The sequence below is a fragment of the Bacillus rossius genome, chromosome 2 (genome assembly GCF_032445375.1).
Source record: "Bacillus rossius redtenbacheri isolate Brsri chromosome 2, Brsri_v3, whole genome shotgun sequence".
Taxonomy (NCBI): domain Eukaryota; kingdom Metazoa; phylum Arthropoda; class Insecta; order Phasmatodea; family Bacillidae; genus Bacillus; species Bacillus rossius.
Window position 1 is genome coordinate 69719624 of NC_086331.1, and position 22210 is coordinate 69741833.

The 22210-nt window shown below is 33.0% G+C and overlaps 1 protein-coding gene across 4 annotated transcripts in view; it reads right to left on the bottom strand.

Annotated features, from left to right (window-relative positions):
- LOC134529353 (single-stranded DNA-binding protein 3) overlaps positions 1-22210 on the bottom strand; it is a 309711-nt gene that overhangs the window by 260871 nt on the left and 26630 nt on the right. For all 4 annotated transcript variants that reach the window (XM_063363330.1, XM_063363329.1, XM_063363331.1 and 1 more), the window contains exons 2-4: positions 13849-13921; positions 10631-10692; positions 4381-4465 (exon numbers count right to left, since the gene is read on the bottom strand). In XM_063363330.1, coding sequence (XP_063219400.1) covers positions 4381-4465; positions 10631-10692; positions 13849-13921 — 220 coding nt within the window. The remainder of the gene's footprint in view (positions 1-4380; positions 4466-10630; positions 10693-13848; positions 13922-22210) is intronic.

Genomic DNA, 22210 nt, shown 5'->3' on the forward strand with positions numbered 1-22210 from the left:
TAGTTGTGCTTCAAGGGGGCACTGTAGTTAGAACGAAATATTATGCAAAGGCAGAATCAACATACATAAAACAATATGTAAAAATGTAAAATGGTTTGAGTACAAGATTAAAAACCACAAATTGTGCACTACTTAATTAGTTACGGACACTGCTGGAAGTATGAGAATGCTCTCTTGTAATAAATTTTTGTACTTAACATTTTTGTTTAACATAATATAAAAATACAAATGAACACATGTTTTTACAAACTTACTTTAAACTTCAAAATAATTTAGTTCCATTTATACTAATATACTTTACACAGGTGCTTAAAGTGAATAAATATGACATTAAAAATAATACTTTTTAACATGATTGTTTAATATCTAGCAACACAGTAATAATTAAGTTATAAATTATTCGTACAATTGTACTCTCCAACATCATAACAGTACAGTAGAACCCCTATCATACACTTTTCAACGGAGGGCACAAAAATGGTGTATGATGCGGGAAAGTGTATGAAAAGGGAATGGCAATAATATTTTTTTTCAATCTAGCATACCAGCACAATGTCTGATTAAACTTAAATACATAATGTGTAAATAATTGCATTATATTAATAAAAGATATGAATTCATCATTATATATACATATAATAAAACCACCAGAAATGTAAAATACAGTTCATAACCAAGTAAAGCAGTCCTTTCTTGGAGGAGGAGGGGGGGGGGGGGGGGGGGAAGGTCACCAAGCCTAAATTAGAAATTTAAAAAATTAGGCTATTGTAAAAAGAAAATCAGAAATTTTTGCTTGTTTGTTTCATTTTACAAACAACTTTATGCAACAGAACAATTTTCTATAAAATGTTAACTTGAGAAACGTACAATACAAAACAATCCGATCTTAAGAAAACAATAACAAACGGCTATATTCAGTTCAAAGATTAATGAATGCACAAAATATGAGATCCGTGCCTTGGTAAAGCGCGTTGACCATTTTCATAATCATTGCTAGTTTGCGCCACTAGTCTCGCTCGGTGCTGGCCATAGATGCTAGTAGCGAGGTGCACAGTCTTCCTGATACTATCCATATCTATGGTGCAATAAAGTTATTTTCTTACGTTTGCAAAGGTAAACAATGAACGTTTTTCAAAATAAAAGCATTAAAACGTATTTTTTCAGGAGGAATACAACAAAATATTTGTGAATTTTAGGACATTTCCGCTTTGTAAAAACGTATGAAACGGGAAATTCGTGATTTTATAAGTGTATGTTCCGGGAAAGTAAACCATTGTAAATATAGTACTTTCGGCGGGACCAAAATTAATCGGCGTATGACACGGGAAAATGTATGAAACGGGAACATATCATCGAGGTTCTACTGTAGTTACTTATGATGTTAAAAACTACATTATGGAAATTGATAGTAAAAATGTTAAAATCCCAAGATTAACAACAGAATTATTTATAACTACTAGTATAAATTATAAAACTCCGGTGGCAGGGTGTAATATACTCATTTCCCACTAACATACCTCACAAAATAATACAATATTACAGTATGAGTAGTATGCCCGAGTTTTAATTTTATTTAATTCAAAATCTGGGTTTATTTTGGAATTTAAAAAATAACTCAAAAATCTATTCATTTTTGAACCAATGTTAGTTCTATTCTTAGCCAAATGCAAATGCTAGAATGAACGTAAGTTTTAAATAGACTGTAAGTAACAAGTTTTAATATATTAAAATGAAATAATATTTTAATAAAAAGTAACAACTTAAGTATACATTAAAGCCTGATAATCATTACAAAAAAGAATCAAGTTACATTTGTGGAGCTCAGGGGCGGATCCAGCGTTTGATGTCAGGGGGGGCAAATGTAGGTTTCAAAAGTATTTAAAATGGGAGAGTCCGGGGGTCCAACCCATGGAAAGATTATAGATTTTTGCATGCAAAATGGTTTATTTTTATAGCGATTTTGTGCTTAAAATGTAAAATACACTTTTGGTATAGTCGGTAAAATTTTTCACAGAAAATGAGTTTTGGTAAATTATAAAGTTATCAGAAAATAATAAATAAAATACAATAACTAAAGAATGGGCATAACATTTGTAGTAATAACTTAAATTAAAATGTCTTATACATATAATGATTGTGCATAAATATAAGTTGCAAAACAACAGTTTTTCTCCATCATAGAATAAATTCCATTCTGCGGGTTCTCTTGCTTGCAAAGCGATCAATGACTTTTTCTTTATCAATCTCGCAGCCATAATGGATATGCAATAATGCAAGTCCGGTCAGTCTGTCTTCCTTTGTGGTAGATCTCAACCACGTCTTAAGTCATCTCAATGTCGAAAATGTTCTCTCTGCCGAAGTGACACTTACGGGTAAGGTGACTAAGATTTTCAGGAGAATGTAGATGCCTGGATACAGCTCCTTGTCACACGAAGCGAGAACATCGAGAGCTGTGGAGGGTATTGTATTGTTGATTTCTTTCTCACGAGTCCACTTCGCCTCCAATGATCGAACCTCGGCATTAAGTTGTCTTTCCGCATATTCTAGCCCATTCACCCCAAGGAATTTTTTTGACATTTACTTGACTAGAAGAGGAAGTTGGTAATAAAGCTGACAGGCTGTGAAGCTGTTGCGTTTCTTCCGAAAACCGATGTTTTAAATCTTCGACAATGTGCTCCAGAATGGGAATTAATACAGCTCTTCGGAAATATTCAACAGGGTTCGTTGATGGGTAATTTTGTCTGTGTGTTTGCCTTCTCACAAGTCGAGGTATAGTTAAATCTACACCAAGCTCCTGAGCAAGACCATCAGCTTTGTTGAAAAGTTGAGAAAATAGCTCTTCGCACTGTGTAGGTTTTGTATTTAGAACAGAAAGCATATCTGCCAGAATAACTTGGGCAACCTTAAGGTCTATTGAATGAAGTCTTCTGATATAGTATACTCAAAGGAAGTGTGTCTCCCAGCATATCAGATAAGCAGATGACTGTGACAATAAATTCACTCTCACAAAGTGCAGTGAAAAAAGTCTTTTGCTTTTGCAGCACTTTCAGCATCTTTCCAAGATGTGGCACACTCTAAAGCCTGAGCTACTTTCAGAAAAGATGTTCGAAACTGCAAAATGCCATCGTGTCCTTTGATCCAACGAGTTTGTCACAGTCCAGAGAGTTGGTGACATAAAACTTTCTTGAGTAAAGCTGAGTGTTTTGATGATGCAGTGAAGAACGAGATTATCGTTTTCATTGTTGCAATAATATTGGATGCTGGAAGATTTTGATATGGCCAAATTAAGAGCATGATTGTGACATGGACAGTGAACAGCATTCACAGCTTCTCGCCTGACTTCAGCCACAGCACCACGAATTTCTGACACCATGACACAGCACCCATCTGTGGATATGCTAACACAATGGCTTAGGTCAAGACAGTGATGCTTTAGAGCAGAAAGTACTACTTGCCCAATATCTTTGCCAGTTACAGTTGGTTCATATACTTCATATTGGTCCTTGTCCTCACTGTTCACAAATTGTTGAACATTTAAAAATTGTAAAACATCTTCGTGCACTGAATCTTTGTGTACATACCTCAAAACATGTGTCAACTGGGACTTGTGAAGCATCAGTAGTTTCGTCGAACATGATGCTACTTTTACTGAACACTGTCCTGTGACTGACTATACAGTAAGTTACTGATGAGAAGACAAGGCAGTCGTCTGTTGGCGCGGCGTATAGTTGTGGAGGGGGGGTTGATTGTGGTCGCACTGCAACTCTCCTCACTCCACCCTCCACTCCAGTAACAGGACAGCCCAGCTTGTCGCCCGCCACCCCCTTCCAACATTCCAAGCCACGCTTTTCTCTTGAGCTCAGGACAGCTGAAAAGTTGAAGGATGAAGGAAACATGCCCAGAGTGAAGTTACTCTGTGTCAATGTGGGACACAGCTATCAATATTTTGGTTTCATGTAAGACAATGCACGGGTCTTTATGTATTTGGCTACATCATCGATTTTGCTTCCCTGGGCGAGGGGGGGGGGGGGGGGGGGGGGGGCGATCGCCCCTATCTCCCTCCCCCCTTGGATCCGTGCCTGGTGGAGCTTAATGTTGTCATCTTTAACTAAATCACAGTAACATACATCTGATAATTGTTTTTGTCCCTACTTCTTTAAGGAACCTTTAAAATAAGAAGTGCTATCTTTAATGGGAAGGGGAGATACGTGAATGAATAGCAAAAGAGTGAATGACAAATTTTTTTCCTAATTACTATTTATTTCATTTTCCATTTCATTTAAACATAAAATTCAGACAAAACAATTGAATCTGTACTGATAATTTGGCACAAATGTTTATTATGTACAACTAAAAACAAAGCTAATGATAGTGACTTACATAATCATGGAATGCTTTAGCTTCACTAGAGTGTTCACATGTATCTCTGCGTTCAGGTGCCGCACAATACAAATCCCAGAAAACACTGCAACCAAAGAACATTAACAATTATAACAACACTCAAATAATATTCTGAATATAAAAACATGAACATATAAGTTAAATCTTTACTGAAATCAAAAATATTTTTCCTTGTTTTAAGCGAAGTTATAGCAAGCATTGGGGTGTGTGTTCCTAAAGCTCAAATCCAAGACACATTTCCCTTCAAGCTTTAAAGAGCTGTTATTTCTTAGAGATTCTAATTTTTTGATGATTTGTCTGTTTGGATATTTATAATCTCTCATTGTTTTCCCTCTCCCCCATAGCTAGCCAACATTGCAATAGTTATTAGTTTTCTTACAGTACACTTCAAAAACCAATTTTGTATTTATTTCTTTATGTGTTACTCAGTAAAACCTTTATGTGCATTTTCTTTACCAATTAAAAAAGAAAAAAATGCAAGGAATTCTTCAAAGTACTTACAATGACTACTTGGTCATCACAGCTTAATCCAAGATTTTATCATGAGAAAATAAAACCGAAATACAGGTTAAAATGCATAACATAAAAATGCTTATACCACCAAAATTTGAGTTCAAATTGAAAAGGAAACATTTTTATTTAGTTTTTTTGATGAGCAAAAATTTAATTTTTCTTAAGCTATATTCTAATGTGCATAATAGGCTTAAACGATTTACAGTGACTCTTACTTATCTTAAAAATATTGCTATTGATTATTTTCATTCATATTTTTAGTATTAATATAACAGACAGTAATAAAAAGAAACTTGCAATTACATAACTGTATTAGTAATAAACAGCAATGAAATCTAAACAATTAACTAGATGACAAGCATTTTTACTATGTATATTCATTTAAAAAAATAAAAACCATACCTTGAAATTTTTTTTAAAAATACCATTTGATCACAACAAAAGTATAAATTCTTAACTTTAGTCATAGCAGGCTAAATGGTCTTCCATTTTGTGTTTTGCAAACTTTCATTTCTAGGCTAGTACAAAAATTTAATTTCTGACCATAATGTTTACAGAACTCTAACCCAAACCAGATTAAAGTATGTCTTGCCTTAACTACATCTTAATTTGGTTAACATTAAATTTTTTTAGGAAGTTAAACCTTTTACTTTAGACTTATACACTAAACATCACCAACAAACAAAACTGCATATTTCTAAAAATTAACAGCAATAAAAAATAAATCTGATACTTGTTTTGTTGTCACGTGCTCGTATTTTTAACCGACTTCAAAAAAGGAGGAGGTTCTCAATTTGTCTGTATTTTTTTTAATGTTTGTTACCTGGGTGAACCGATTTTGATGATCCTTTTTTTAATTGAAAGATGGTGCTTCTCATGTGGTCCCATTTCATTTTGGTCCAGTTCTGACAATGGCATCCATTATAAAACCATAAAGTCTTAAATTTTCATTAAGTATGTGTGCGACAAATGGACAAATAACTCAAAATCACGCCAACCGATTTTGATGATTCTTTTTTTTATTGGAAAGGATGTACTATAAGGGTAATTTGATGAAAGTTTGGTTAGTTTATGATTATGGGATCCACGACAACGTAATGGAACTCTTCAATTCTTAGGAGCAAATTAACGATACTTGGCTGAATCTTTTATAAGCTATCCGGATATTTTTGTCACCTACCGTAACATGGATAAAACTGAGACAGTTTGCACGTTGCTCTTCTGTCTCTTTGGATAGACGATCGTGTATCACGCTGAGTCGGGGGACAAATTGCTCCTCAATCTCATTCGATAGACGATCGTTGATCAAGCCGAGACGGTGACTATGTTTTTCGATATTTTCCCTGTTGAAAATTTTCATGTAAAGCAGCATTTTCGAAAGTATATTTTTGCGCTCTTTGCAAGTCTCTTTTTAAATTGTCCTTGGGGTAGATTTCCTCTGTTGAGATCGGCGTTTCTCCCCGACTTCGTTTGTTTCATTTAAGTGGCGCAGTCTCATATGAGCAGCACGTTTAGTAGGTCTACCCAGATACAGACAAATTAGTTAGTGCACTTCAGATTCACTAAAAATAAAAAAATAAACACAAATTTAAAAAAAACTTAAAAAAACTATTCCAAAAAAATTAATATGCACTAAAAAGTAAAAAAATAATTGCGTATTCTTCTACAACTTAATAATCAACTAACCTTTTCTACTCATCTATATGTAGGTACGATCTTTGTATTTACCACGCAAGACGGTAGGTATAATGTAGTTACAATTGTTAATTTTGGAGTTGGTGTCAGCCAAGGAAACACTGCATTATTCCTAGCAATAATAATACGAGAATACTTTAAGAAATTTTTTTTTACAAATTAACTTTTATACGAACGACAATATACTGTTAGTACTGACAGAATACCAATACCTAATTAAACCCATTTACAAATTAACTTTTGTACGACAATATACTGTGACAATATCTGTTACCTTGAAGACATAAATAATAACTAATTAAACCAATCAATGAACTTTTATACAACACTATGCTAAGACATAATGCAGCAAACGGTGATACGAAAATATAGCCAATATTAAACATAAGGACTTACCGTAAAAAGGATGGTGTAGGTATGTGTTGAGTTAGATTTCAAGTGTGACACCGACTACAAAAATAACAATAATTGTAACTACATTATACCTACCTTCTTGCGTGGTAAACACATAAATCGTATCTACATATTGATGAATAGAAAAAGTATGTTGATTATTAAGTTGTAAAAGAATATGCAATTTTTTTTTTACTTATTAGTGAATATTAATTTGTTTTGGAATAGTTTTTTTTTAAAGTCAGTTTTTTTTGTTAAAATTTGTGTTTATTGTATAACATATCTTTCAGAATCTAATCGTGCAAACATGAACCAACTAAAAGCTCTACAAAATGCAATAATTCTAATTGTAAAAATATTCTTAATTGAATATTGCACTAAAATTATATTTGGAACTGGGATAATTATTTTTAATGAATACAATAACAGTTGGTGAATAGTACTAGAACTCCTTTTATGTGATACTGACAATGGGTACTTGCTACAAGACTATCTTCTCACTAGTGTGTGATGGTAGAGGCATTAAAAATGTTTATAACATTAGTGTTTTACAGCATCTGTTGATATTATTTGTCATTGACATTTATTTACAAATTAACCTAGTCTTTGAGAAATTAAAGTTAAGTTCATCAGTGTTTAGCATTAGAAAAATTGAATGTTGCAGATTTTTTTACTAGTATTTGGTATCTTTAAATAAAATTTTTATTTAAATTGTTCAATTGAGTTTATACATGTTGTCACAAATCTGCTAAGCATTGATTTCTGGAAAGCAAGTGGAGAAGCTACATCAGCATACCTGCTAATCTTTCTCTCCAATTTTAATATTTGTAAAGTTTTCCCTAGGTTAAGTTACATCTTCTGATAACCTGATGTTCTAATAATAATGTTAAAAAATTTCTTCTTTACTTTTATTTCTACTTTCTTAAATTAAATTTTTGATATATGCCTTCAAAATTATGACCGGATGAACTTCAATTCTGTTTCGGTTTACTGCTCTGTTGAGAATCCTCCTTGGCATTTATCTGCTTCTGCATGTGTAATCTAGTTCCCAGTTTTTACTCCTATTACTTCACAACTTTTAATGGCTTCATTGAGATTTAGAACTCGCCTTTCACGAAGAAAAACACAATGAACGAAAACAGTTGTATAAAGTATTTTAATTATTTTAGTTGTCTAGCTTTGATTACTCACATAGGTTTGTGTGAATTATCCAGTTTTCCAGTTATCCGTGCTTAAGTTTAATTATTAATTTGTAATAGTATGAAGTTGAAAAAAAAACAATGGCAGCATTCTGGATGCACTTCTTTGGTTGACCGATTTTTAACCACCGTGTTATCTCAGAAAGCAGTTTGGTCTCACTCTTTGGTCGCTCACCCCCTAAGCTGTCACACTTTAAACCCAGACATCTAACGTCTCCATCTTGTTTTACGTGCCATTATGCTATTTTCTGCCTGACTATTGACCTAGAAGGTGCCCGGTGAGTGGCGTGACTGGCTGGCATTTTGCTGGAGGAAGGGACAATGAAAAAATCTAAAAACAAAACTAGCCAAAATTTGTGCAGGCACAGTTTGCGCGATCTTATCTTGAGCAGTGTTAATTTAACTTTCCTTCTTCGGCCGTTGTAAATGACAGTGAATTAGCAGCGTATGTGCAGGCAATCTTCACGTGTCTATCACGACTGGTTTGCATGATGCCAACAATATTTTTTTTCTCGTGTTATTTATTTCCCACACTTGTAGCTGCAACATTTCATGACAAAAACTACAGCCACAGCTCCACAAGATGTGCATGTACTGCTGCATCAATCTTTGATTTATGGGAACTTTCCTGTTTTAAGTCTGTGAAAAGCACGCCTTGGAGAATTACATGCTAGTTTTATGACAGGACAAGGAACTGAGAAGAAACTGCCACTGAGGGATATTAAAATTAAATACTTGTAAAGGAAGGGAAGGGGGGGGAGGGGGGAGAGGAGTGGGTGACTGCCGCCTCTCCAGCAGACAACGATTGCAGGGCAACAGAGTGCAATATTATTTACGTCCCAATAAGCTGAGATACAGTACATGAAGACTTCACTTGTGCTCAGAATTTTACTGAAGACAAATATATTGTGCTAACCAAATTCGAGGGCAGCCCTTACCGTGAAAAAGATTATCCAAGTTTATTACAAGATTTCAATCATACGGGCATTGGTGGGTCCCAATTAACCACGATAATCATCATCATATTTTGCTTTGTAAAAGCTGTTGAGTTTAGATGTTCATTTGTAAGTATTGAGATGATTCAGCACTTTTTTGGGTTTGTTATTATTCTTTAAAGCCCTTTGCATTTATTGTTTTTATTTTAGGCTATAGGTCAGAATTTTATAAAGTGAAAAAATTATTTGTAATTTTATATTCACTTACTTTGTAAAGTTATATTTGAATGATTAACTGCTCTGAAACCTTGTTTCATAAACTTACTTTCTTACTATCATGTGTAGGATTTCCTTAAAAACCATTTCATTTCATTAACTATACATATTTGAGTTTTCCTCAAAGTACCTACCAGAAGGAACATTGTTTAGAATTTTGATAACTGTTATGTCCATGAAGTGAGCTTCAGATTCACCCACTTAATTTTACAAGCAATCTACAAAGCACGTGTTATCTCCACACTTGTGCTTCTGCATTCAGGAAGTATAATGGTGCATATTTCCAACATACAAACATCAACACAAACAGAAGACCACAGTAAATTTTTTTACTATTTATTCATGAAAAAACAAGGTTTTTTTAATAATCAACCTTATTATTTATACACCTGATTTATCAAAAATGAGGAAGATTTTTGAACATGTCTCCAGGGAACAATAAAATAATATTTATCGATCTCACAAACACCATTCATTCCCTTAGTTCATTTTCACACAATTAACATCAATCACTATTTTAGACAATTACCAGCAGTAGTTTTACAATTTTAAGTTACATTCTTATGCTGATTTAATGTTATATCCCATAATGTCTCGTGTTTTTTCAATCCATATTTTTTTATATGTAAAGGGCTATTTTTATAATGGTAAAGCACAAATGATTTCTTAATAATCTTGTCTTAATGTTGGAGGATAAGTAAAAGAAAATAGGATACTATCAAATTGACTATTGTTAACTTAGCTACATGCCTAAAAATGGCACTACCATGAAAATAAATTCATAATCTTTAGTCAAAACACATCAGCCCAGATTATTTTAATGCTTTGTTTGAAAAGATTAAATATCATAACAAAAAATTAGAGCATTGCTGAAAATTGATTATGCACTAACTATAACAATCACGTAGACCTAAAACTGTTGTTGGTTCACTTCTTAATGTTGTAATTTATAAAACCAAAATGGTTTATCAGTTACCTCTAAAATTTATAAGAAATTTATTGCAAATTTCATGACCACATTTTGTGGAAAAAGACTATTCTGTGTGATCTGCATTTACTTTAAGACAAGGCAGTGTCATTAAAATTGTTACCACCTCAACAATTAATCATGGCATTTGCAAACAAACCTGAACCAATTTTTTATGGGCTTATAAAAATGTAAAAAAATGCACACATCTAGTCATTGTGGTACTATGACAAGTATAAAAATACACTTACCACCACCATGAATGGAGAAACCCTGGAGGCTCCCCTAATGTTATATTTTTCTCCCATTTTATCTGAAAAAAAAAGTACAAAGTTTTATAAAAACTGTGCTGCATTTTATAGGACTAAAGCTAGGTTGAGTGAACCCCTGTTTGCTGAGGATTCTCAAGCAAGTTAACATTCTTTGCCAGTTTAGTTACTATTAGAAGCAAGCCTACAATGTTTTTGGCATTTTTTAAAGAAGTATTAACACATTTGAAACTAAAATATTACCTATATAAATGCACTAAAAGTAATAAGAATAATGAAGCAAAACTTGTTCTTCCATCAACAAATAGTAACTTTGATTACATAAAAAGTAATGTAACTGGGATTTCTAACGAATGCCCTCCAAATGATTGGTACAATATGAACTAAGTTACTCTTAACAATAAATTTTTTTTATTTCTTACCAAGAAATATAAAACTTTTATTATGATTATAATCTAGAAAACACATCAATGTCAAATGTATCATTTATAAAAGATCTGGGAATAATTTTAGACTAAAATATACATTCATCAGCATGTGGAATATTTAATTTCTAGTTCCCGAAGAACAATGGCCCTATTAAGTACATCACCGTTCATGCTACTAATTATGACTCAAATCTCCACACTTTATTTGGCCTTAATTATATCTAAATTAGAATACTGTTCATTGATGTGGAATAACATTAACACATCCAATAGTGATAAAATACAAGACATACAAAATTAAATTATAAAATGATTAACTCAAAATGGCCTTAAAGTGCCCCAATTTAATAGTCACTTTTTATCAGTCTAGTGTAGATAAAAATAAAAATTATTTTTTTTTATAGATTAATTTCAAGTTTATATTACTATACACACTTACATTACTTGCCACTTACTATGTTCCTACTTTGTATAATATATCATTTTACATATTATATTTGTCCATATGTTGTTTGTTTGTATGTCTTGTCCTTTGTTTCTTGTTTATTTATTGTTATTTTATGTATTTTTGTGTATATTTTGTATATGTCGTGTCCACAGTCGTCAGACTGTTGGTGGGCATGGAACAAAATTTAAATAAATAAATGTCTTAACTTTACTGTCTATGGCACGGATTTAAATCAGCACAGACGGTTATAGCGCAGAGGGTGCAAAGCTGGCCTAGCACCATTCATAGCATTTCTTCCACCTTCCTTTTCAGAACACCATCTGAGGTAGGGCATGACCAGCACACTGGGAACTTCAACTTTGTAAAAACAATTTGTAACTTTTGACTTTTAATGGTTTGTAAACCTATTGCTTTTATCCTCGGGCCTACCTTGGAAGGTAGATTGTTTTACCTAATTATTTTAATCATGCTCACTGGGTATATTGAATCAATGAGGCTTATAGACTTATTCAGAATATTTGGATGGAAATGATTACTACCTAAACTTATTATGTGCAGTTGGGTCTTTTACCAGTTATAAAGTTTGTAAAGTACAGAGAAAGCCACATGTGTGTGCTTTATTTGAACATGTATTTTTGTGCAAATACATGGTGAGAGGAAGTGAGGTGTAATGGATGCCTTAAAGAGCCCACAGATAATTAGCTTCAATCACATTCAAGCAGGCCTAGCAATAAGATCCCACCAGGTATTTGTAAAGATGCCACAAGTTGAAGTCACGCCCTGAGTAACTCTGTGACGTCAGTGTGCCATTCCACGCTGTGGGCCCCCATGCAAAACAAACTGCCAGCATGAAAACTGACACCCCAAATTACAACAATACGAATGTCACATACTATTGACTGTTAAGTCACATATTCTTTAAAATATATTTTTCTGCATTACAGCAATTGATAAGCTTGGTATAGTTAATAGATCTTTACTACAGTAATAATCTCACTCACACACACACACACACACATATATATATATATATATATATTCCTAATAAACACATAACAGAACCATAGTTGCATTTTAAGATAAGCTGCATAGTTAACATTGTAGACACTTTGCATTCATTAGGTGATAAATCACTAGTAACAAAGGTTATTAATGACAATCCTATAAATGGAGTTCGTTCTTGAAAGCCAATGCAATTAACATGACAATGGCAATGAATGCCTGTTGTCAGTTGACTGTAGGGTTTCAAAACAGATTTCCCTGTTCTAGCACTTGACTTAAGCACATTGCCACTCATAACAATACAGCATACAGAAGGAACAACAGGAAGGGGATGGAAGAGTATATGCAATTTCAATTGTTAATCAGATTTCAAATTTAGCTTTCATTGAAATGTTAGAATACCTACTTGCAAAGATTTATGGACACTATGGCTACATGCAGTCACACAAAAAAAATCTACACAAAACTTTTAGAAGTTAATAAAGTAAAGTAATACTTTCCTTTGCTTCCAGTCAGAAATTTTGCAAGCCTGATTTAGCCTTGCAAGTATTGTAATTAAAGCTGAGTTGAAAACAAAAAAATACTTTTAGAATAAAACACTTTTATTGAATTTAACAGTTCTGCAGACATTACCACTTAGCCACATTTTTTGCCACAATTCAAGTTTTTATTTGGGGGTGGGAGATATTATCTTTTAAGTATATGTATCTATTTGGTTTGTTTTCTTCTCAACTCAAAAAGACTATGCAGCAGGCATACTCAAGCCTGTGCAAAACAATGGATTGGCACTTTCTTCAGCCACACTTAGGCCTACTTCAATCCTTCAGAGCTGGTAAGAACAATTAGTCACGGCTCAGTTTCTAATGACTATGTAAAGTGTTTGTATTTGTGGTTGATGTTCAGTTCGATGACGCCAGCAAATTTTGCTACTGTGTCAAGTTTTGGAGTTAGCTTCAATATGCACAGTAGTATTATAGCTGTAACTTAAGAATGTATGTACTTAAAAATACCTTTGTTTTTAAATTAACGTACATACACTTATGTGTATTTAAAAAAAAAATGCATGCACGTACATATAATTACTTTCATTTCCAATTTTGTTCTTTTAAATTTTGTTTGTCAAATGTTTCTCACTTTAATATTCTTAATGCAATACTCTACTTAAAATAGATAATGTTGTTAGTATGATTTTCACACATGGGTTAGTAAATTGGATATTAAGATGCATATATAAAATCATAAATTAATCCTGATATTTGAAAATCTACAGTACAAAGATAGATGAAATGTCCAAAGATTTATAGTATTTAAAATGAGCATACCTCTGACAAGAAAGTTAATGCAGCTTTCTGAGCTCCTACGTGTAGTAAGTATTCGTACACGTACAGTGCTAACCTAGAAAAAAAATCATTAGAAATAGAATTTTAGCACTTATTAATGATGACAAATGCAAATATTTTATTACTAACCTGCAACATTCAGTACATAACACAATTATTTATAAATGAAGAATGCATTGCACTAGCTAAATAAAGATACACATTTTATCATAAATAGTCTTCAAAATCTATATAAAACTTCTCATTTAAAAAAATTACATTCAACCCTTATAAATTTATTTTTATTTTTAAACAAACATGTTTACCTTATTGGAATTGTAAAGTATATGGACTACTTACACAATAATTTGAACAGAAATATTAAACACATATTAACATATTCCTATTTCAAAAAATCACTGCATTATAATTCTTGGAGAGAAAAATTTAGATTTTAGTTCAGTTTTTAGGACACACACAACCCAAAATATATTTCATTATTTTATCTTTTATGTAGAATACAATAAAGCCCTTGCAATGTTTACTTTTGACTGCGTACCATTTTTCACAATAATAAGGAAAAATGTTTTGGAAACCAATTTTATCTCTCTAACACTAATGCTTACATACGAACACCAACACCTTTCACTAACACTCAACAACATTAATGTTAACACTATTGGCATTTTTATATTTAAAAATAATTACAAATCCTGCTCAAAATCTATCTTTCTTTCATTTCTGGTATAACTTATATATACATATATATATATGTCACTGTGTCAATATTTGGCATCTTAGTTCATAAACATTAAAGCATTTTTAATAAAAATATTTGTTATCTAATAAACCATAGAAAGATTAAAATACAAAACTTTTTACTGGCATTTGAAAAATATCAGGGTGTTGGTAAAAATCTCTAATGCAATACCACTTACTTATGCTATAGACAACATAAGTGTAACTTTTTTATTTTTTGAAAAACAATCATCTAACACTATAGTAAGAAAAAATAACATTCAAAAGCAGCAGATACAAATTTTTAGGATATCTTGCAACAGTGCATCAGTGCCTGGAGATAACAGCAGGAATTATGTATTGGGACGAGATAATGAATGCTTATTGTAATGGACTGCAGTAATAAGAAAGAAAATACACCAGACTTCAAAAAAAAAACATTTTTTAATATTTAATCAGAGTAATTAAAGGTATAGAATACTGAAATTTCGTGACTTTTCCAGGCTTTCCAAATCTTGAGTGGGAATTTTCCTGAATTTTTGACTATTGTGCTTGTAAGCCTATGCAAAACCGTTTATTTTTATGGTTATCAGGAGGCCATATAAACAATTCATACAGGGCTTTTTTTCTTTTTGCGGATCACACAGGAAAATTGTTTGTTCCTTTATTATTTAAAATATTTTTCAAATTAAAATGTTTCTTAAGTCAGCAAATTTAAGTATGTATGTTGTAATAATATGTAATTCTTTGCTTTTATAAAAGCATAGGCAATTTTCCGGCCATTAAAAGGGAAATGATAACCATAACACAAACAAATACTATATATGGGTTACTTTTTTTCAGTGCAAGATGCAAACAAGTGATAGTCTAATATTTCCAATTTGAGCTAAGAAATTGCTTAGCCAACTGTAACACTGCCTCTGTATTCTGTATTTTTAAAACAGTATGCATGTTATTATATATTTTTCTATAAGTTTATGAATCTGAATATACCCATGTCTACATGACAATACAGGGCTTATATACGGACATCATTTAATCAAAGCTCTTAACTCAAGACTGTAATCATTCCATACTGATTTTTTTGTTAAAATTATAAGGTAAATTTGATCAAGTTATGTTAGTTTGGGAGCTACGCCCCACAGAGCTCGATACAACTTCCTTCTTTCCTTTCCCTCACACCCCTCTGAGCAGTGTTCTTAGCGAGTGCTAAAAGTGACGTGTGAGGCCATTTTTGAACAGCACGCAAACCTGCAAGAGGGGTAGAAGAGCACATAGCTTTAGTGCCACGTCCCCAGTAAATATGTAAATCATAGTTGTAATTCTTTTTCAATCCCAAGGGTACTGTTTCTTTCAATCTATATTTCCATAATTAATGTGTGTTTGTTAAGTAAATGCCATGTGCACTAGATCAGCTTTAGAATGCACCCCCAGCACGGGAATATTTTTGAAACAATTTTTTTTATTATTTTTGTTGTGAGGTCATTGTGTACTTTAACTAACAGGATTATTTTTTTTTTACTGGCATCATTAAGTATCAATTTAGTTATGTATGCGGCAAGATTACGTGGGCACAAAGGCACCGACCAGTTGCAATATTATGGTTTTTATGGCCCAATCTGATTCTAACGACCCCCGTGACAGGACATGCTCATCATACCCAGAGACTTTCATTGTTTGTCATCACCAACTATTCATTCAGTTTCTTAAAATTTTGCTAGCCAAAATATTTTTTCAATATCCTTGATGCCTGTCTCTGGTGGCAGGTTGCTTTAATTATTTTTTTCCATGGTCTGGGACATGCATACGATAACTGAGATTAGAGTGGTGACCATTACATCATATGATGAAGAAATTAAGATAAAGGTATAATTCAAGTCCCTTGAGTGCTTTGACGAATCTGTACCAGGAGTTTCATGCCTAAATATTATTTTCAGAACATGCATTTTTGCCATTTTCTATTTTCTTAAAATAGAGTTAGAAAACGAAACACGGAAACAGAAATACTTTTCTGCCCTCTGTATATTCTTAAAAGCTTTTTCTAAACAGACTCCACTCTGTTATCTTTCTTCAGCAGATTTCAAATTACGTGGTTTTTTCTGACGCTCTGCAACCTTAAGTGTGCCTGGGAGAGCCCACAGATTACACCAGTAAGTACGTGTGTTTGATGTGCAGAGCGGACTAGAATTTCAGCGAAAAAGGACATATTACTAACAGGGGGATCTTTAGTGTGTTGACCCCCACATGGGCCAATGCATGCCCTGAGAGTGAGTCTCACCAAGGTTCACATGTCCACTTCATTAAGAACTGTGCCGTTTATTGGTGTGTTTGGCACAGATTTTAAATTTTCAGTTTAAATTTAAATTTTTAAAATTTTTCCATTTTTATTCTTATTTAATTTTTGTCAGACTTCTGTACATTCATATCAAACCTTTTTCATCAAAGTTCTCTTTCCCTTGTTTTCGGCGCACTCTAGTGGCAGTGTTCTTAAGTCTCTCCCTCTCTTCTTTGGCCGTCAGAGAGCACACATGTTCCCCCCTCCCTCCTTTAGCACCATGCTGGTTGCAAGTCACCTAGCGCGAGATTTGCGTGTCGAAGTTAAACTTAGTTCGACTGGGCCTCCATAGAGCGCGCGGTGCTCGACGGCTATAGATGTTTTTACCAAGCAACAGACCTTTGTTTTACCTTGCCTCGGACGTCTTCGGCTCCGTTCGGCACTAAGCCATATCCCCCCCCCCCCCCCCTCGGCCTTCCGGGTCCCAGCATCCTTTTTTTTTAGACGATCTAGCCGCCATGATGGAATTAATTCGCGGGCTGTTGGGCTGACTACATCGGCGTCTCGGTCGAGCTGCACCTCGACTAATAAATCGCGTATAGATCTGCCTTCTACTGTGCTATAGGATGTAATCGTCTCGGCGGAGGGAATTTTTCCCTAAACTCTCCTTTATCATCTGTTAGTTAGTCAGCCAACCCGAATAGCTACGTTTTAGTATTTTTTTTAAATTCTTTTCTTTGGGCTTCTGTGACATCTCCACGTCGCGCGTCCCAACTGGCAATCGCGCAACATGAGTGGAATCACCTGTCATCACCCTGCTTCGGTGAGTCCTTTGCTTTCTATATTTCCACCATTTCGCTCCTTTTTAGCGGGCTTTTGCCCGATTGATGGTCTGTCTGCTACCTGATCTAATCTCTGTCGATATTGGACCTTGTTGCAGGCAGGGTGCAAGAGATACCCACCGATTGAAGAAACACCCCCATCATCCCAGAGTCATCGCTGCACAAATGGTCGTGATTGAAAGTCAATTGAGTGAACCCCAACAAAATTTATTCGGCTCTTCCCCCCAAATTTTACCTGGTCGTGAGTTCTGAATGACAAGATTTCATAAATCTTGTTGTGCCAGTGGACAGGGGAGAAATTTTTGTTAAAGATGTGAAGTTATATCTTCAGTAATTGTGACTCAAGAAGAATCAACCCTTATCAGACATGGTGATATTGTAATTTTTTTACATAAGATTCAAAACCAAGGCAATATATTCTAACTATTTTTGTAAACATTTCACTATGGCTAGAACCTTGTTACATTTACGCTAGATTCGCGGTCCAGACTCGCTAGCACTATAAATTGTGTTCATGTTTTCTTCATTAATGATTGCTTAGATGTTAAAATGCTAATTTGTTTGTCGATGGTTAATCTGCCTTGATCTTTTCTGGTAAAATCTATTAAAAGAAAGGTTATGCACTACATAAAATAATGTTAATATAAATAAACCAGGAAGCCTATAGATCACATTACTTATTTTGTTGTTTTTATATTTAATTGTGCACCTATATATATCTACTGATCCACTAACTCCCAAATGGATTGTGTGTAGGGAGTTTCTAAATTGTTTTGTTCCCCGCCTCGTGCCACCTCTGGTGATGTTCGAATTTTATGTCAATTTTGTAGCTTATTGCTCAGCTGTTTCCTAGGACTTTTAAGAGGTGTTATAACACCAAATCAAGGGCATGAGGGGCATTACACAACCATGCAAGAAAAAGTCAAACTGGGCGTGCTCTCCTGACCACTCTTGGTCGACATCCCCCTCCCATCCGACAACATTACATTTAATTGTTACACTTTCAAAAAACTTAATTAACTGCTATAGCTACTAGATGCAACTTTACGATATTAAATAAATAAATAAATAAATAAATATGCATAAGTATACATCAATCCATGGTGTGTGAAAGATAAAAGTTATATATAGAGCATTGTTATTCTGCCTGTAGCATTAAAAAATGTGCACAGCTTCAGACCGTAGTTGTAAAACTACTGAACAATCTGCTGTAGTGTCTAACTTAAATTAAAATTTAAGAAGTACATGTGTAAAGTAAATTTTATAAAGAGTATTTAGGTTCATGTTTAAATAATTAAAACAGGTAATTTTGAAGTGGTACAGTAGAAGCATTTTAATCATGCACATTCAGGATCAGGTGGTTGTACCAGATTAGTAATTTTGATGGTGTATATATCATCAATATAATTTAAATGAAAAAAATTAATCAAATATAAAAAAATTAGTACATAATCCACAAAGTGATATGCAGGCCATACATAGGCCTAAAAATGCATTTAATCTCACACTGTTGAAATACTTACAATATTTAGTGTATTTTTTATGAAAATGTTGGCCAATTTGTTAGGAAAACATTAAGTTAATTAAATATTGTACTTTTATCAGAATAAATTAATTCTTAGGATGTGCATATTAGTCTTTCAATGCCTAAGGAAACAAACATAGTCATGTTGAACATTTTGTGAGGGCAGAGCAATCCATTTACAGTAGCATATTGCAAGAAAAGAAGTGATTTTATCATTACAATTTTTTTTACTATGTCTTCCTAACAAGAAAATACTACAGCAACATAATTTTGTCTCAAAAACTGAGCATAAACACAGAGTAACTATAAACATTTAGAGAAATGTATGCACAAAATTCATTTTCAGAGGCTTCTATTTATTGAAATATAAATTTATTTCAAGGGGTATACAAGGAGTAACTAAAAACCTAAGGTGAAAACACTTATATTATAAACACGCGCTGCATTAGTTAAGAGCATTTGGCGCTGTTAGAGATTGCTCTGAAATGTATATACAATAGTTTTTACTTGTATTTGTGTTCCTGCTAAACATTATTTGCTGCTCAATACCATTTTATAGATATATTTGCTCTACAAATTAGCACTTAGATCATGTGAGATACAGCCTGATAATCTGGCATTTTTGGTAATGTGCTGTATTACAACAGTTTACTGTTTTTTTTTTCATTTATTAAGGGATTTAAAATGTGCAAAATACAAGCGGCTCATTAAATAATTTGCCGAACCAAGGAATGCCTGATCAGGACCTTCAACAGTATTTAGAAAACATTAAAAATTAAGCATTATACACACGAAAACGAGATAACTGTGGAGCTAAGCTGCTGTTCTGCAAGAAGGTGACTAAAAGAAAATCGTAGTTCGGCATTCAATACCGCAAATGCAAGATTCATAAAATTTTACAGGAGATGAAAAAACTTCATAAATGATTATATTCTTTTTTAAATCATGTATTTTTAATAGAGGTGGGACAATACCACACTTTCGATACTCGATTCTGTATTGTTTTTTCAGTTCGATACTCCAGGGAAAAATATTTTCCCATTAAGTAACAATTACAAATAACATAAATTAGTTTTAAACTATATAAATTCAATCTATCATACCAGCATTATGTCATATTAAACTTAAATACATAATGTGTAAATAATTGCATTATATTAATGAAAGATATGAATTCATCATTATATATACATATAATAAAACCACCAGAAATGTAAAATACAGTCCATAATCAAGTAAAGCTGACATGAGAAACAGTGGCCTTACAAAATGTTTGAAGTCCTTTCTTGGAAGGGGGGGAAAGTCACCAAGCCTAAATTAGAAATAAAAAAATTAGGCTATTGTAAATAGAAAATCAGACATTTTTGCTTGTTTGTTTCATTTTACAAACAACTTTATGCAACAGAACAATTTTCAATAAAATTTTAACTTGAGAAACGTAAAATACAAAACAATCCGATCTTAAGAAAACAATAACAAACGGGTATATTCAGTTCAAAGATTAATGAATGCACAAAATATGAGATCCGTGCCTTGGTAAAGCGCGTGCACCATTTTCATAATCATTGCTAGTTTGCGCCACTAGTCTCGCTTGGTGTGCTGGCAATAGATGCTGCTAGCGAAGTGCACAGTCTTCCTGATACTATCCATATCTATGGTGCGATAAAGTTATTTTCTTACGTTTGCAAAGGTAAACAATGAACGTTTTCAAAATAAAAGCATTAAAACATAAAACGTAGTTTATAAGGAGGAATAAAACAAAAAAAATTGTGAATTTTAGGTCTTTTATGCTTTGTAAAAATGTATGAAACGGGAAATTAATGATTTTATAAGTGTATGAAACGGGAAATTAATGATTTTATAAGTGTATGTTCCAGGAAAGTAAATATATTACTTTTGGCGGGACCAAAATTAATCGGCATATGACACGGGAAAATGTGTAAAACGGGAACATATCATCGAGGTTCTTCTGTAGTTGTATTTTGTACGATGGAGACTCAAAACTTAATTCAATACAAATGAACAAGCATTCCGGTATCGAAAAAATGTATCGAACTTACAGTTTCGATACTCGATACTTTGCGATACCGTCAAGTATCGAAGGTATCGAGGTATCGAAGTATCGAAAATCCCATCACTAATTTTAAACTAAATTAATGTGTTATGATTATATGGAACACATTTTTCTACTTTAAGGTAGTATTGGCAAGCATTATGTTCACAGTTTTTACCTATTATTTTTGGTTACATCTTTATGATACTGGCGGCTATCTTCTAGAAAACCAAAAAAACAATGTTTTGTTCAAAATTTTTATTTTTATAATGTAATTATTTTCAAACTAGGTAATTACAAAAATAATTTTATTTTAAAAAATTCTGACGATTTGCTTATTTAATTAATAAGAAAGTTTGTTTTCAGACAGGTGAAAAGTTGATTGAAACTGTTTTTCTGTCAATCAATAAGTGGAATGATAAACTAAATTGTAATTATTAGATTTATAATAAGCTTAATCTAGTTAATTAATAAGCAACTTATCTGCACTTTCAAATATTCTTAATAAACAAGTAAAACAAAATAAACCTGTGTTTTTTTTTGACAAACCTTAACACTTAATCCATCTACTAGGAATATCAAGCAGTCTTGTAGGAGTAAAATTAGAGGAATCTTATAAAATAAGTTAATATGTTGAAATTTAATTTTTTTAAATAGGAAGCTGCTGGCTGTGCAAGTTTGGAAATATATAATTGGTAGGAACTACACGTGATTGGATAGCCAGTTCTTCATACGGAACATAGTCGTTGTGAGTTAGTTCAAACATTATCCTTTCATCTTGATATTTTAGGCATTTAGTGTCTGTTCAACTGCTCTGCAGGAAGGCTTGATGGAATTGTAGGGCATGTTTTGCTTTAAATCTTTGAAAAAAATCATTAAAAAAACCTATTCTGTTCATAGAGAAATGGCTTGGATCATGATTCAGAAGCTAC